Genomic DNA, 12,220 nt, shown 5'->3' with positions numbered 1-12,220 from the left:
CCGCCGGCCGGCGGACTCTGCAGGTCTCTGAGGCTTTGGTGGGGGGGCAGTCGTGACGGTCGGGCTGGAGTGCAGCTCCTGGCCCCCTCCCCATCGGGTTCTTGCCTCGGCAGGGCAGCAGATCCTCCCACCCAGATCCCCCCAGGGTTCCAGGGGCCACATCAGAGTGGGGGATGGGCGTGCCGTACCCACCCCATTCCCGTCTCTTGCCCCATGGTGGGCATCTGTCTGCAGCTATGCCCTTTTCTCCCCAGGTGTGGGGACCCGGGGTTCCGCCGGAGCTCTGCGCTGGAGGGTCTCTCCCCCGTTGGGGGGCCCGGAAGACCCGGAGGTCACAGAGCCCAGCCGTCTGGTGGGGGAGAGTTCCGGGGGAGAGGTCCGAAAGCAGCAGTTGGACACCAGGGTCCGCCAGGAGCCTCCTGGTGGCCCGGTGAGTGGGGCCGGCAGTGAGGCCAGGGGGCTGGAGCAGGCCTTAGAGCCCAGGGGAGACCACGGGGCAGCCAGGGCTTGGGCGCCTGCCTCCCCAGCACCCAGCTCCTGCAGCTTCCCCTTCTGTACAATGGGCTACCAAGGGGGTGCTGGAGCCCACTAGTGGGAGCACACACCTGCCCCTCTCCAGGCCCCCTCCCATCAGGGTGTGGATCCCCTGCCCTCAGCGGACCCAGAAGGTCCAGGGCTCAGTCCAGCTTTGGTCAGCTTTCCACCAGCCCCCTCTCCTGCCAAAGCAAGCCGTCCTACACCAGATGGGGCTTGGGGAGGGCAGTGAGAGGCAGGAAGAAGCAGCTAAGAGGCCAGTCAGGGGTTAGGGCTGCTGGGTGCCCGCCACAGCCACCCTCAGTGGGTTTTTTGGGGACCAGCTTAGTGCTTGCTTCTGCCTCAGTTTCCCCCTGTGCCCTGATCGAATTGTTGTTCTCCTTTCTGTTCTCGCTGTGGGTGGGCCTTGGGAAAATGTTCGAGGCCCCAAGCTCACCCCCAAGCTCACTCACAAATGCCCACTCCACTCACCTGCTGTCCCTTTCAGCTGCCAGGCGCCCCCTGCCTCCCTGAGGAAGGTTGGGAATGAAGGAGATTAATTGCAATTAATAATTAATTAATATCATGTGGATAATAATCACCCAGATGGAATATTCATTCAGCATGCCTAGGCTCTCCAGGAGCTGGAAGCTGAAAGTTAGCCAGGCCAAGGGGTCGGCGAGGGCAGGACAGCAAAGGCCTGGCAGAAATAGGAGGAGGAGAGAGACTCAGAGGAGTACAATCAAGGTCTGGGAAGTTTGGGCAGCTGGGAGTGGTGGGAGGTAAATTGGGCTGGGCTGAGGGAGGAAGCAGGGAAACGGAGGCTAACATTGCGGACATCTGTCAGACTGGCTTCTGGCCCTGCCTAATGTACTTGGTTAAAAGCCCTTGGGGGGGTGGAGGGGGCTGTGGCGTTGCCGGGTGGGGGGGGGGGCGGGGGTACTCGGGGGAATGGAATGGAGCAGGAAGGCGGCATGCATAATAGATGGACCATCACTCAGGGCAGTGTTGAGTGGGGGAGGGGTAGTTAATGGTCCTGAGCGGGCAGGCCTGGTGAAGATGGGGAGGGGTGGGGGGAGGTGGGCTGGGAGGAAGGGGAAGGGGGTGGAGGCTGCCTTGGGAGCCTGCCCAGGCTCCCTGGCAGGTGATAGATGGGCAGTAGGGATGGTCCCAGGGCCAGGGATAGGGTGTCCTGGCTGGGTTTGGCCCTTGGTCTGACTTTCTTCCTTGGTGGCCCCCTACCTGTGAACCGTGCACCCCAAGCCTGTGTTGGCTGGGAGTTGGCTGCTGTTCCTGGCTGCTGGGAGTCTGACTGGTGTCTTAGGGGATGTCCAGATTGGAGGATGGGGTGGTACCACAGTGGGGTCAGAGGACAGGGATGAGGGAAAGCCGGGGGGCCAGGGAAGGATGAAGAGGGGGTGCTCCTTCAGCTTAGTCCTTCCTGAAGAGAAAGAGTGGGGGCAGGAGTCTGAGGTATGGTGGTACCTGTGATGGTGGGGAGATGGGGATCGGTGCGCTGGGACTGGATGGGTTGAGTATGCAGAGGATGGGGGAGTCTCTCTGGGTGTGTCTCTGCTGGGTGAGTGGGTGGCATGTGTGCATGTGTTACAGTGTGTGAGTGACCAAGTCTGAATAAGCCCAACCGGGTGTCTGGAGGGTGGGAGTGGAGCTTCTGTGGAGCTGTGGGGCAGTGGTCACGGTCGCTTCCAGCGGGGATCTCCCTGGGACTGAGCCTTCCCTGGGACCTCCCTGCGGCCTCCCGATGAGGCTCACTCATTGTCCTGACTTGTCTGTACACCATTTTCCCTGGGGTGGAATTCTTACAGCTCCGTCAGGCGGGTAACTTTTGTCTGCCCATTTTGCAGACGAGCAAACTGCGCTCAGAGAGATTAAGTAACTTGCCCAAAGTCAATGAGATCTCAATCAGTGGGGTGATTTTCTCCAAGAGCAGGGCTCTTCCCACAGTGCCATTCTGCCTCCAGGCACTCTCTGGGTTTTGGCACGGGGGGTGGGGGTGGGGGGGCATTTCCCAACCTCCCCCCCCCCCCCCCTCCCCCTCCCCCCCCCTCCCCCTCCCCCCCCCTCCCCCTCCCCCCCCCTCCCCCTCCCCCCCCCCCCCCCACCCCCCCCCCCCCCGCCCCAAGCCCAGCACAAGGTGGAGGAAGGCCAAGGGAGACAAAGACATGTCCAGAATATTCCCACCTGACCGGAAGGAGGCCCCTCTAGCTCCCACTTGGCATTTCTCCCTGGAGCACTTCTGGCCTCAGAACCTCAGGGGCCGATGGTGGAGCCCGTGCAGCGCTGAGCCCAATGTCCCCACAGGAAGTGTCCCACCCTGCTGCCGTGTGGTTTTGTCTGAAGTTCTTGCACCCATTTGGGATCTCAGGCCAAACAAGGTCTTGGGTCAGCAGCAAGATCTCCATCTGCTGTGGGTCATGTGACAAGTTTGGGGGCACATGCTGGCCGGCAGGGCTGGGATGGTGGGAACCAGGGTGCTCACCTGCTCTGGCCTTGGGCCAGCACCTTTCTGAGCCCAGATCCCTCAAATCAGGATGATGAGAACATTGATCTCAGACCCACCCACTGCCAGGAGGTAGTGATGGGGAAAGACTCCTGGCTTTTGTGAGGGGGGGGACCAGGGAGAGCGAAGCAGTCCAGGAAGGAGTTCGAAGCTAGAGAAATTACAATTTACTGGGCCCTCAATGGGACAGGCACTGTTCTACCTTTCTATGTTATTAATTTATTTCATCCGCATCACAACTCCAGGAGGTGGGGCTATTATTATTCCCATTTCACAGATGGGGAAACAGGCACAAAGAGGTGAAGTAACTACCCCAGGTCACTCAGCACTTAAGCAGCATGGTCAAGCTTGATTTTCAGGGCAGCCCTCTTAGCCAGTGCATGCCGGCCCCTCGCGCAAGGGTACAGCAAAGAAAGGCCCAGGGGACTCTGCCCTCCTTGCCACGGCTCTCAACATCTCACTTCTGTCCAGTTTGGAAACAGGCTAGGCCTGAGGCCGAGAGGTCGGGGAGCTTCTGGAAGTGTAGAAACCTGGGCTCACAGGGAGCCTGCAGCTGGGTGTGAGGCGGAAGAACAAGCAGGGCCTCAGTGTTCACTGCACAAGGGTGCCTGGGCCAGTGGGCTGAATGAATCGGAGGACTCGTGAGGCTGCATGTATTCTGAAGGGACCCTTTTTCTAATCCACACGAAGCGGCTGTGCAGGTTGTGCCTCCCCCTGAAAAACCCAGCCTCCTTCAGAACCAAGGAGAGGGCAGGATGTGAGTTAGTGAACGGGGGCGTGGAGGGTCCCAGGCCCAGGAGTCAGCTGGCAGAGGGGACCTCAGTAACTGGGTTGAGCTCCTGTGAGAGCTGCCCAGACCAGCATTTGCCACCTGAAAGCCCTTAACCGAGGGCGTGTGCTGTGGTGTCTGCGTTTTCTTGCTGAGGAGGAGTGGGGGGCAGTTAGGCAAGGCTCAGTCCCCAGCCCCTTGCAAGATGGCAGTCACGGGCAGGAAGCCACAGGGCCTGTGCCTGGAGCCCTAGTACCTGACCTGGGCCAAGGTCACAGCTCTGACCTGGGATCAGAGGCAGGAGGGGGTTCCTGGGAGGGGGCTGGTGGCTGGAAGGATTTGTGCTGGGCCCAGCTTGCTCCAGGGTGGGCCCTGAACGAGCCCTGCCATGAGGTTGGGCAGAGGGAGAGTTCATGCAGGAAGCTCAGCTTCCATTTGAAAGGCTGTACCTGTGGCTTTGGCGCGGGACAGCCTCAGTGGGTCCTGGCTCCCCTGCTTCTGACTGAGTGGCCTGGCAAGCCTTCTGAACCCCACCTTCCCCATCCATGAGGTGGGGGTAACAGTAAGTCTCTACTTCGCCCAGGCTGCTGTGAGGATTAGAGGAGATGATGGGTGGCAGGTGTCCTGCCTGGGATCCGGCAGGAGCAGATGTTCAACATCTGGCCTCCTGAGTGTCCGGGGCCAGGTGTGGCAGGAGGGCTGGGTGTCAGGAACAGGAGCCAGGGCATTTGGGGTTACCTGTCAGACTCCGTGCAGGGTTGGGGGAGAGGCAACGTGGCAGGAGTCTTGAGCCCTCCCCAGCCAGACTCCAGCCTGTGGGCTTGGCCTCACCAAAGCACCCCTCCTGGCTGCCTGGAGGGACCCAGCTGCCCAGAGTCTGTCCCCAGAGAGACTAATGACCCTGTAAGGAGTCCCTCTGTCCTCAAGCATTTAGGTCAAATCCCATTATCGGAAGTTGGTCCAACTGTTCTCACTATCTGGGACTCCCGCTGTCCTGCCGAAAAGTGCAGGCTCGGTGCATCCTGGGGGACCAGGGCTGGGAAGGCAGGGATTTCTCCCAGGTGGGGCTCCTGCCTCTCTGGCTCCTCCCCCTCTGCCACCACCAGCCCAAGCGGTTTCTCCAGTGCCTCAAAGCCCTGTTCAGCTGGAACATTTACACTTCCTTTTTCATTGATTATTATATTACTAATCCTTGTGAGAAAAACACATTTAAAAGGGCTTTCATTTAGTCCCCATGACAGCATCATTTTACCAGTGGGGAAACTGAGGCTCAGAGAGGGTAAGCAGCTCACTCGGGCCTTCTGATGCCTTTCCTTCAACATAAGTGTTGAGCCCCTGGGCAAGGAAAAAGGTGGGTGTAGCCCGAACCCCAGGGGACTAAAGGCCGCCCCTGTGAAGAATTGAATCAGTGACCAAAGAAATCGATGTGCCCTAGGTCCCAGGGATAGAGAGGGGCCGAAGCCCTGTCAGGTGGGGTGGGTGGGTGCACGCCCTGTGGTCGCAGACGAGGGTGAGGAGAAGGTCCTGGGAGGAGATGGACGCTTGGGAGGAGGGATTCAGGGTAACTGTTTGCGGGGTAGCGCCTGGATGTTCAAACTTTCTGGGGTGTTTGGGAACCCGAAAGATCTTTAGGCTCCCTTCCCGAGACTGTGATTCTGTAGGTCTGGGGTGGAGGCCTGGCATCTGTATTTGTGATTCTGGGACTTCAGCGGGGATTTTGCCTCCTTGCCTCCACACTCATATCTGGTGGGGGGCAAGCAGGTGCCTGGAGAGTGGACCAGCTGGCGACAGGGGAGGGTGAGGTCACCGCAGCCAGGTGGTCACAGCGGCCATGAGAGACAGGAACTCCGGCCCGAGGGTGAGCCTCGACCCAGTGTCTCCCAAGCGTGGCCCTGGGCCAGTCACCTCCAAGTGTCCCTCCCTGGCGTTTATAAAATGAGCACCAGACTGCCCGGGCAGGTTGAGATCGAATGAGCCTGAGCACGTGAGAGCCAGTGGCCGGGGAGCGAGAGGCAAGCACGGGGCACAGGGTGGAGGCCCGGTCGGCCGGTCACCAGCAGCGCTGAGCTGGGCGCAAAGGAGGGCAGCAGTAGGGGACAGAAGGGGCTCCCGAGGGAGGGACTGAGGGATAGCGAGAGAGGTCAGGGACAGGTCTGGTAGGATGCAGGCCAGGAGCAGTTTGGATTTGATAGAACATGGGCTGAAAGCTTGGCTGGGAGTGTGTGGGTTGGTGGGGGGAGGTTAAGACTGGTGCCAGCAGGAACCCCCTACCCGGGCGCCTGGGGTACAGAGGGCCTGCAGACTGAGGTGGCTTTGCCTGATCTTTCTCTTCCTGCAGACAGGGGGTGTCCCCTCCCCAGTGCCCCTGCATCGGGCCAGGTTAGGCAAACGTGCCCCATTATCTACTTTCCGTCCTCTTCTTCCCATAGCCTTTGGTGGTTCCCCCAACCCCTCCTGGGCTTGCCTCCCAGTCCCAGCAGCTGCCCTTGCACTGCCCCAGGATCCTACCTGGCCTGACCCCTGTGTCCCGCTGGAGAAGGGGGCCTCCCAGCCCCACAGTTAGGCCTTGCCAGGTAAGGAGAGGGATGAGGCCTTAGCAGGCTGCAGGAAGTGGTGGGGACAAAAGCCACCTGGTGTCTGCTCCCGCATCGGTCCGGGCTTTACCCGGAGTTGGGGTCAGCTTGGTCTGCACAGAGAGTGGGGAGGCCAGATGGGTTAGCTCACTGACTTTCTGAGTGGGGGAGATTCTGCAAGCACCAGGGTCGACTCTTCCAGAATCCTCCAGGCCCAGGACAACCTCTGCCACACAAGGCAACCTTGCAGCCTTGCATCTGGGCTCATCTTACCATTTTCAGTGGGAAAATCTGAGGCTCAGAGAGGTTGCTGGATTATCCCTGAGGCCACCAACTTTAGAGAGCGGAATCAAGGCAAGGGGCCTGGACAGGCTGCTCTCCTGGGTGGCCAGCATAGGGGCCGGGATAGAGGCTTGTCAGTGGGGGCCAGAAAGAACAAGCAGGAACAGACCTGAGGGCAAGAGAGGGCAGAGGTGGTCCAGACAGGGATGGGTGGGGAAGGCAGAGATAGTCCAAGCCCAGGAGGGGAGATGGAGGGCAGGGGTGGTCCAGACAGGGGTGGGTGGGGAAAGCAGAGATAGTCCAAGTCCAGGAGGGGAGAGGGAGGGCAGGGATGGTCCAGACCAAGGAGTTAGGGTATTGGGGACAGAGCTGGTCGAGGCCCAGGGGCAGGGGTGGTCCAGACCAAGGTGGGGAGAGGGAAGCAGTGACTCCTTGTCTTTGACTTTCTTTTTCAAATCTGGTTGATGCTCTAGGGGCTCAGGATGGAGCTTGGAGCCTCGGTCAGCCTGGGGTGGGGTGAGTCAGTGTCTTTGGGCCTCAGAGGGCTGCCTACCTCACCCTGACTCCCAGGGCCTCTCATGGACACTGGGCCGTTTCCATCTTACCTCACCGTTGAGGGGAGAAGGCCCTAGAAGCTGATTCCCTAGGCTTGAATCCCAGCTCTACCACTTCTTAGCCTTACGACCATGGGCATGTTAGTTAACCTCTCTGTGCCTCAGTTTCCCCATATGTTAGATGAGGATAACATTAGTATCTATCCCATTGGGTTGTAGTGAAGATCAAATACGATGATACTTGTAAAGTATTTAGAACAGTGCCTGGCGCATACAAGCGCTCATGAAGATTAGAAATCTAGGTGGCTGATCAGGAAGCCGACTTGCACCAGGCTGTGGAATTTTGTGACATCGGGGCTCCCCTCCATCTTGTAACCTGCTCCCCCCGAAAGAAAGGCAGCCAACAAACTTCCTCACATCTGTACAGCCCAGTGGTGGGCCCCTCATCTGGGAATCTGGATTTCAGTCTCCTTAAACGGATGGGGATGAACAGAAGGCTCCAGCCCCTCTCAGGCCCTTCCTGTGCTTTGAGATCTTTTGTAAGACCTGAGGCTTGGGCTGGGGACGTGGGAGCCGAGAAGGCTGACTTCTCCTCAGCCCAGACTCTCCTGCCCCTTCTTCTCTTGGGGTCGCTTTCCCTCCAGACACCTAGCGTCAGGTCTGGAATCCGCACCCGCTACAGTAGCTGGGCACCCAGGCCTGGGAGGGCAGCCATCTTGCTCAGGCCTGGTACGTTGCCATGACAACCTGGAGCCTCCCAGCCCCACTGCAAAGGCCCCTCTGAAAAATTTATCAGGAAAACTTCCGTGTTTAAAAATTAACCATGGGATTGAAATATCAAAGATGAGCTGCTTTGGGCGAGGCAGAGGGCAATGGACTTGGGGGTAGAGGAGCCACGTTCTTTCCCCCTGACAGGATGGCATTTGCCCATCATCCCAGCTTCCAGGAGCCCTGCAATCATTTCTAACCCATTCCACCCCTGTCTGCAGCGTACGAGGCCTCCTCCATAAGTTGAGGCCAGGGCCAAGGTAGGGGGACAGGAAGGGAGAGGCCTGCTTCAGCAGGGCCCTGGGGTCACGCTGCACCCCATCTCCTGTTTGCCTTTTTCCCGTGATACTTCTCGGGGCCTCCCTTTAGTTCACCTGTGGGTGAGCGTGGCCCTGCCAGCAGCAGGGAGGGCCTGGCGTGAGGCAGTGGGCAGGCTGAGCTGCCCCTGCCCATCCCTACCGTAGACTGGCCCCAGGGCCACAGCAGAGAGGGTGGGCTGGCACCCAGAGAGCCGGGAGGCCTGTGCCCCGGGATGCGTGCTCCTGCCCCTCCCCCCAGGAAAGGAACAGGGTCTTGGAGGAAAGCATCTTCCCCCTAGATCAATGGTACCCACAGCTGCTGGGACTGGGCCATCCCCTCCCCAGGGCTACTCCCCTTACTGGGGTTTGGCCAGTCCCCCCAGTTCCCACCTTCAGGCCTCCCCAGGTTGACTCCCCTTCTGCCTTCCCCCACTTTCTCTCAGACCGTCCACCTGGCCCAGGTGAGTTTCGTCATCCCAGCCTTCAATTCAAACTTCACTCTGGACCTGGAGCTGAACCAGTGAGTGTGGCCTTGAGTCTGGGGGAAGGGCAGCAGGTGGGCAGGCTGGCTGGGGCAGGGCACCTGGATCTGAGCTGTGGTGGGACCCAAACAGGACCCAGCCCCACTGTGACCCGCTCCTTCCTCCTGCCCTCTCTGTCTGTTCCAGTCACCTTCTCTCTTCGCAATATGTGGAGCGCCACTTCGGCCGGGAGGGGCCCACCCAGCACAGCACCGTGAGTGCCTTTGGAAGGGGATGGGGAGGTGGTATGAAGGGACAGGTGGCCGGTGGAGATGGGGTCTGGGGTATATTCTACACTCGGGTTGGGCCTGGCTCCTCCAGGATTGGAGTCGGGGTGGCCTGTCGAATGGCATGGAGCCCTCAGCTCCCCTCGCCCAGCTCCAGAGGGCTGACCCCCCAGCCAGCCTGTCTGCCAGCATGGAGACATTCCAGGACCCCCCACTGCTCCACGCCCAGAATCTTCTGGCAGGGGGCGGTTGGGGCAACACCCGTCTTGCTCAGCACCAAGGCCCTGGGAATTCCGGGCTGCCTGGGACCCCAGGGTCCCAGCCCTGAAGGCCCAGGGGTGCAAGCAAAGATGAATGGGTGTCTATATATAGCCTCGGCCCTCCCCCTCCAGACTGTTCAGTAACTGGAGCACCAGTAATTCTGCAGGAAGCAGAGGGGAGGGGGTGCTCGTCCCCTCTGACCTGTGAGCCTGGCCAGGAGGACACACGCTGCTCACATTTCCTCAGCCACAGACCATGCGTCCAGGGGTGGTCCACAGAGGCTGTGGCGTCTGTGAACACACCGCGTGTGGAATGGTGTGTGTGTGTTGGGGGTGAGTCCATAGCTTTCATCTGATTAAGTGAGCTGATCCGTGGTAAGTGCTTAGAATGGTGCCTGGCACCCAGTAGGTGCTATATGAACGTCAGCTATTCTTCTCAAATGAGTCTGCGATCCCTGTACCAGCCCCAACTCATGGTTAAGAGCCACTGATGTGCCCCGAAGTCCTCACGTTGTAGGTGAGGTAAAGCAGGCCCAGAGAGGGCTAGGAACTTGCCGAAGGTGAAACAGCAAATTAGGAGCAGAGCCAGAGCAGAGCCGGGCTCCAGATCCCCAGGTGTATCCAGGGACCGCAGCCCTGCACACGGGGCAGCTTCAGCGGCCCTCACCCGTCCTCCTGCCTTCATGCGGGGAAGGGAGCATGTCCACTCACGCTCTCTGCTCCCCCAGGGGGCTGGAGACCACTGCTACTACCAGGGGAGGCTCCGAGGGAACCCCAACTCCTTTGCTGCCCTCTCCACCTGCCAGGGGCTGCAGTGAGTATGGGGAGGGGCTGGGCGGCCGGGATGAGCCTCCAGCCCTGGGGACGGTGGGGAGCTGCGTCTCTCTCACTGCAGCGGGGTCTTCTCTGACGGGAACTTCACCTACATCATGGAGCCCCACGAGGTGGCCAGGCCTCGGGAAACCCTCCAGGTGAGCCCCTCCCTGGCCCCTCTGACAGCCCTGCCACGCTCGTCCCAATGGCTGTCACTGCAGTGGCCACTGCTGCCTCCTCATCCTCCTGCCTTGGTAACCTCAGCCTCACTGCCCTCCCCCGTGCCCCCAGCTCCAATGTCCCCTCTGTCCCCCAAGTAACCTCCCATCAGGCTCCAGTGTCCTTTGCCCCTGTCTCTCAGGGTGCCCCCAGGTCTTGACCCCGGAATCTGAGCATCTGGGAGATCAGATCCGACATGGGAGCTCTGGCCAGTTCTGGGTCACCCTGGGGTGGGGTGGGGGGAAGGGCTGGAGATGTTCCCCCGCAACTGGGCTCAGAGCAGATCTGGTCGGCCTCCCCAAGAACTAATATCCCCTCATTGCAGGGACCCCTTCCCCACCTCATTTACCGGACCCCTCTCCTCCCAGCCCCCCTCGGATGCAGGGAACCAGGTAAGGGAGGGAAAATGGGGCTAGGGAGGGGTTCGACTGTGCCCCCCTCACCGGCACCCTCCCCCCAGGCTGCCTGTTTGCTGCCCCTGCCCATTCTGCTTCTCCGAACCGACCAAGGCTGAGAAGGAAAAGGCAGGTATGGGGGCCCGCACAGACCTCCTGCTGCAGAGGCCTGAGGCTGTGGCCGGGAGCAGGAGGTCACCCCCATCCATAGCTGGGGCAAAGGAGGGCTCAGACTGATGTGGCTGGAAGCCAGGGAACCACCTCTGGCAGGAAGCGCCCACCCTAGGCCCTACCCCTAGTGTCTAGGCAAACCGAGGCTGCCTGCCCTGGTACCAAGGCTGGATGGGACCTGCACCAGTGGGGAACCGACACTGTCTCTGGCTGGAGTCCAGCCCCTCCTTGAGCCTGTCTGTGGCTTGGCCACGATGCCAGGCATGGAGGGGACTGATTCCAAGTGCCCACCTCCCCCCCGCCAGGTCCGCCGGGGCCACCCTACAGTGCACAGTGAGACCAAGTATGTGGAGCTGATTGTGATCAACGACCACCAGCTGGTACAGTCCCAGGCTGGGAGTAACTTTGGGAGGAGGGGCTGGAAGCAGACTGGCCCTCCGCCCACTCTCTTCTCTCCCAGTTTGAGCAGATGCGACAGTCGGTGGTCCTCACCAGCAACTTTGCCAAGTCCGTGGTGAACCTGGCAGATGTGGTGAGCAGCCCTCCCTTCCCTTTCCTCTCCTCCCACCCCCCACGCCACCGCATGCATCCTCAGGGTGAGCTCTCAAGGGCACCGTCAGCCTCTGACCCCCACTTCCTGGAGGGACAGATTGAGACCTTCCTCCGGCCCTGTTCCCCCACACCCACTCCCACCCTCCAGCCCCCTCCTCATCTTCTCCCCTCCCGGCCCAGATGTACAAGGAACAGCTGAATACCCGCATCGTGCTGGTTGCCATGGAAACGTGGGCGGATGGGGACAAGATCCAGGTGCAGGATGACCTCCTGGAGACCCTGGCCCGGCTCATGGTCTACCGGCGGGAGGGCCTGCCTGAGCGCAGTGATGCCACCCACCTCTTCTCGTGAGTCCCTCGCCCCATGATCCCTGCCAGCCTCTGCTGGTAGCTGCGGTGCACAGGGTTACTGAACGTGGCTCTGGGCCAGGCACGCTGGCAGGGTGTGGGGACTGGGCTCCCCTTGTACCTACTCCCAGCCATTTGCAGCAGTGGCTGGGCATCTTCCCCTGCATCTTAGGCTCAGGCCCCTTTCCCCTACCACCCGTGGTCTTCCTCTGCCCATAACCTCCCCTTCGTCCCCTCTTCCCCTTTCAAATGGTCCCAGCATCCCTTCCTCAGGGCATCCCTTCCAATGCCCTAGTAAGAAAAAATCTGATAAAAGGTCCTTGCAGTTAGAAATGATCTATTAGGAATCCCTCATTTGGCTTAAGGGCAAATGAATCCAAAGGGAAGGGGATTGCCTGAGGTCACACAGACTGACATGAAGGGCAGACATCACCTC

At 60.2% G+C, this 12,220-nt stretch overlaps 1 protein-coding gene across 1 annotated transcript in view; it reads left to right on the top strand.

The window, feature by feature from the left end:
- ADAM11 (ADAM metallopeptidase domain 11) overlaps positions 1–12,220 on the top strand; it is a 20,005-nt gene that overhangs the window by 3,038 nt on the left and 4,747 nt on the right. The window contains exons 2-11 of the mRNA XM_024760779.1: positions 235–430; positions 8,723–8,799; positions 8,948–9,014; positions 10,016–10,101; positions 10,183–10,258; positions 10,645–10,711; positions 10,780–10,847; positions 11,191–11,265; positions 11,346–11,417; positions 11,618–11,784. Of these exons, the coding sequence (XP_024616547.1) occupies positions 235–430; positions 8,723–8,799; positions 8,948–9,014; positions 10,016–10,101; positions 10,183–10,258; positions 10,645–10,711; positions 10,780–10,847; positions 11,191–11,265; positions 11,346–11,417; positions 11,618–11,784 (951 nt within the window). The remainder of the gene's footprint in view (positions 1–234; positions 431–8,722; positions 8,800–8,947; positions 9,015–10,015; positions 10,102–10,182; positions 10,259–10,644; positions 10,712–10,779; positions 10,848–11,190; positions 11,266–11,345; positions 11,418–11,617; positions 11,785–12,220) is intronic.

Source organism: Neophocaena asiaeorientalis, unplaced genomic scaffold, assembly GCF_003031525.2.
Source record: "Neophocaena asiaeorientalis asiaeorientalis breed wild unplaced genomic scaffold, Neophocaena_asiaeorientalis_V1.1 scaffold30, whole genome shotgun sequence".
NCBI classification, from domain to species: Eukaryota; Metazoa; Chordata; class Mammalia; order Artiodactyla; family Phocoenidae; genus Neophocaena; species Neophocaena asiaeorientalis.
Note: the sequence above shows the minus strand (reverse complement) of the source record. Positions and strands in the feature narration are given on the sequence as shown.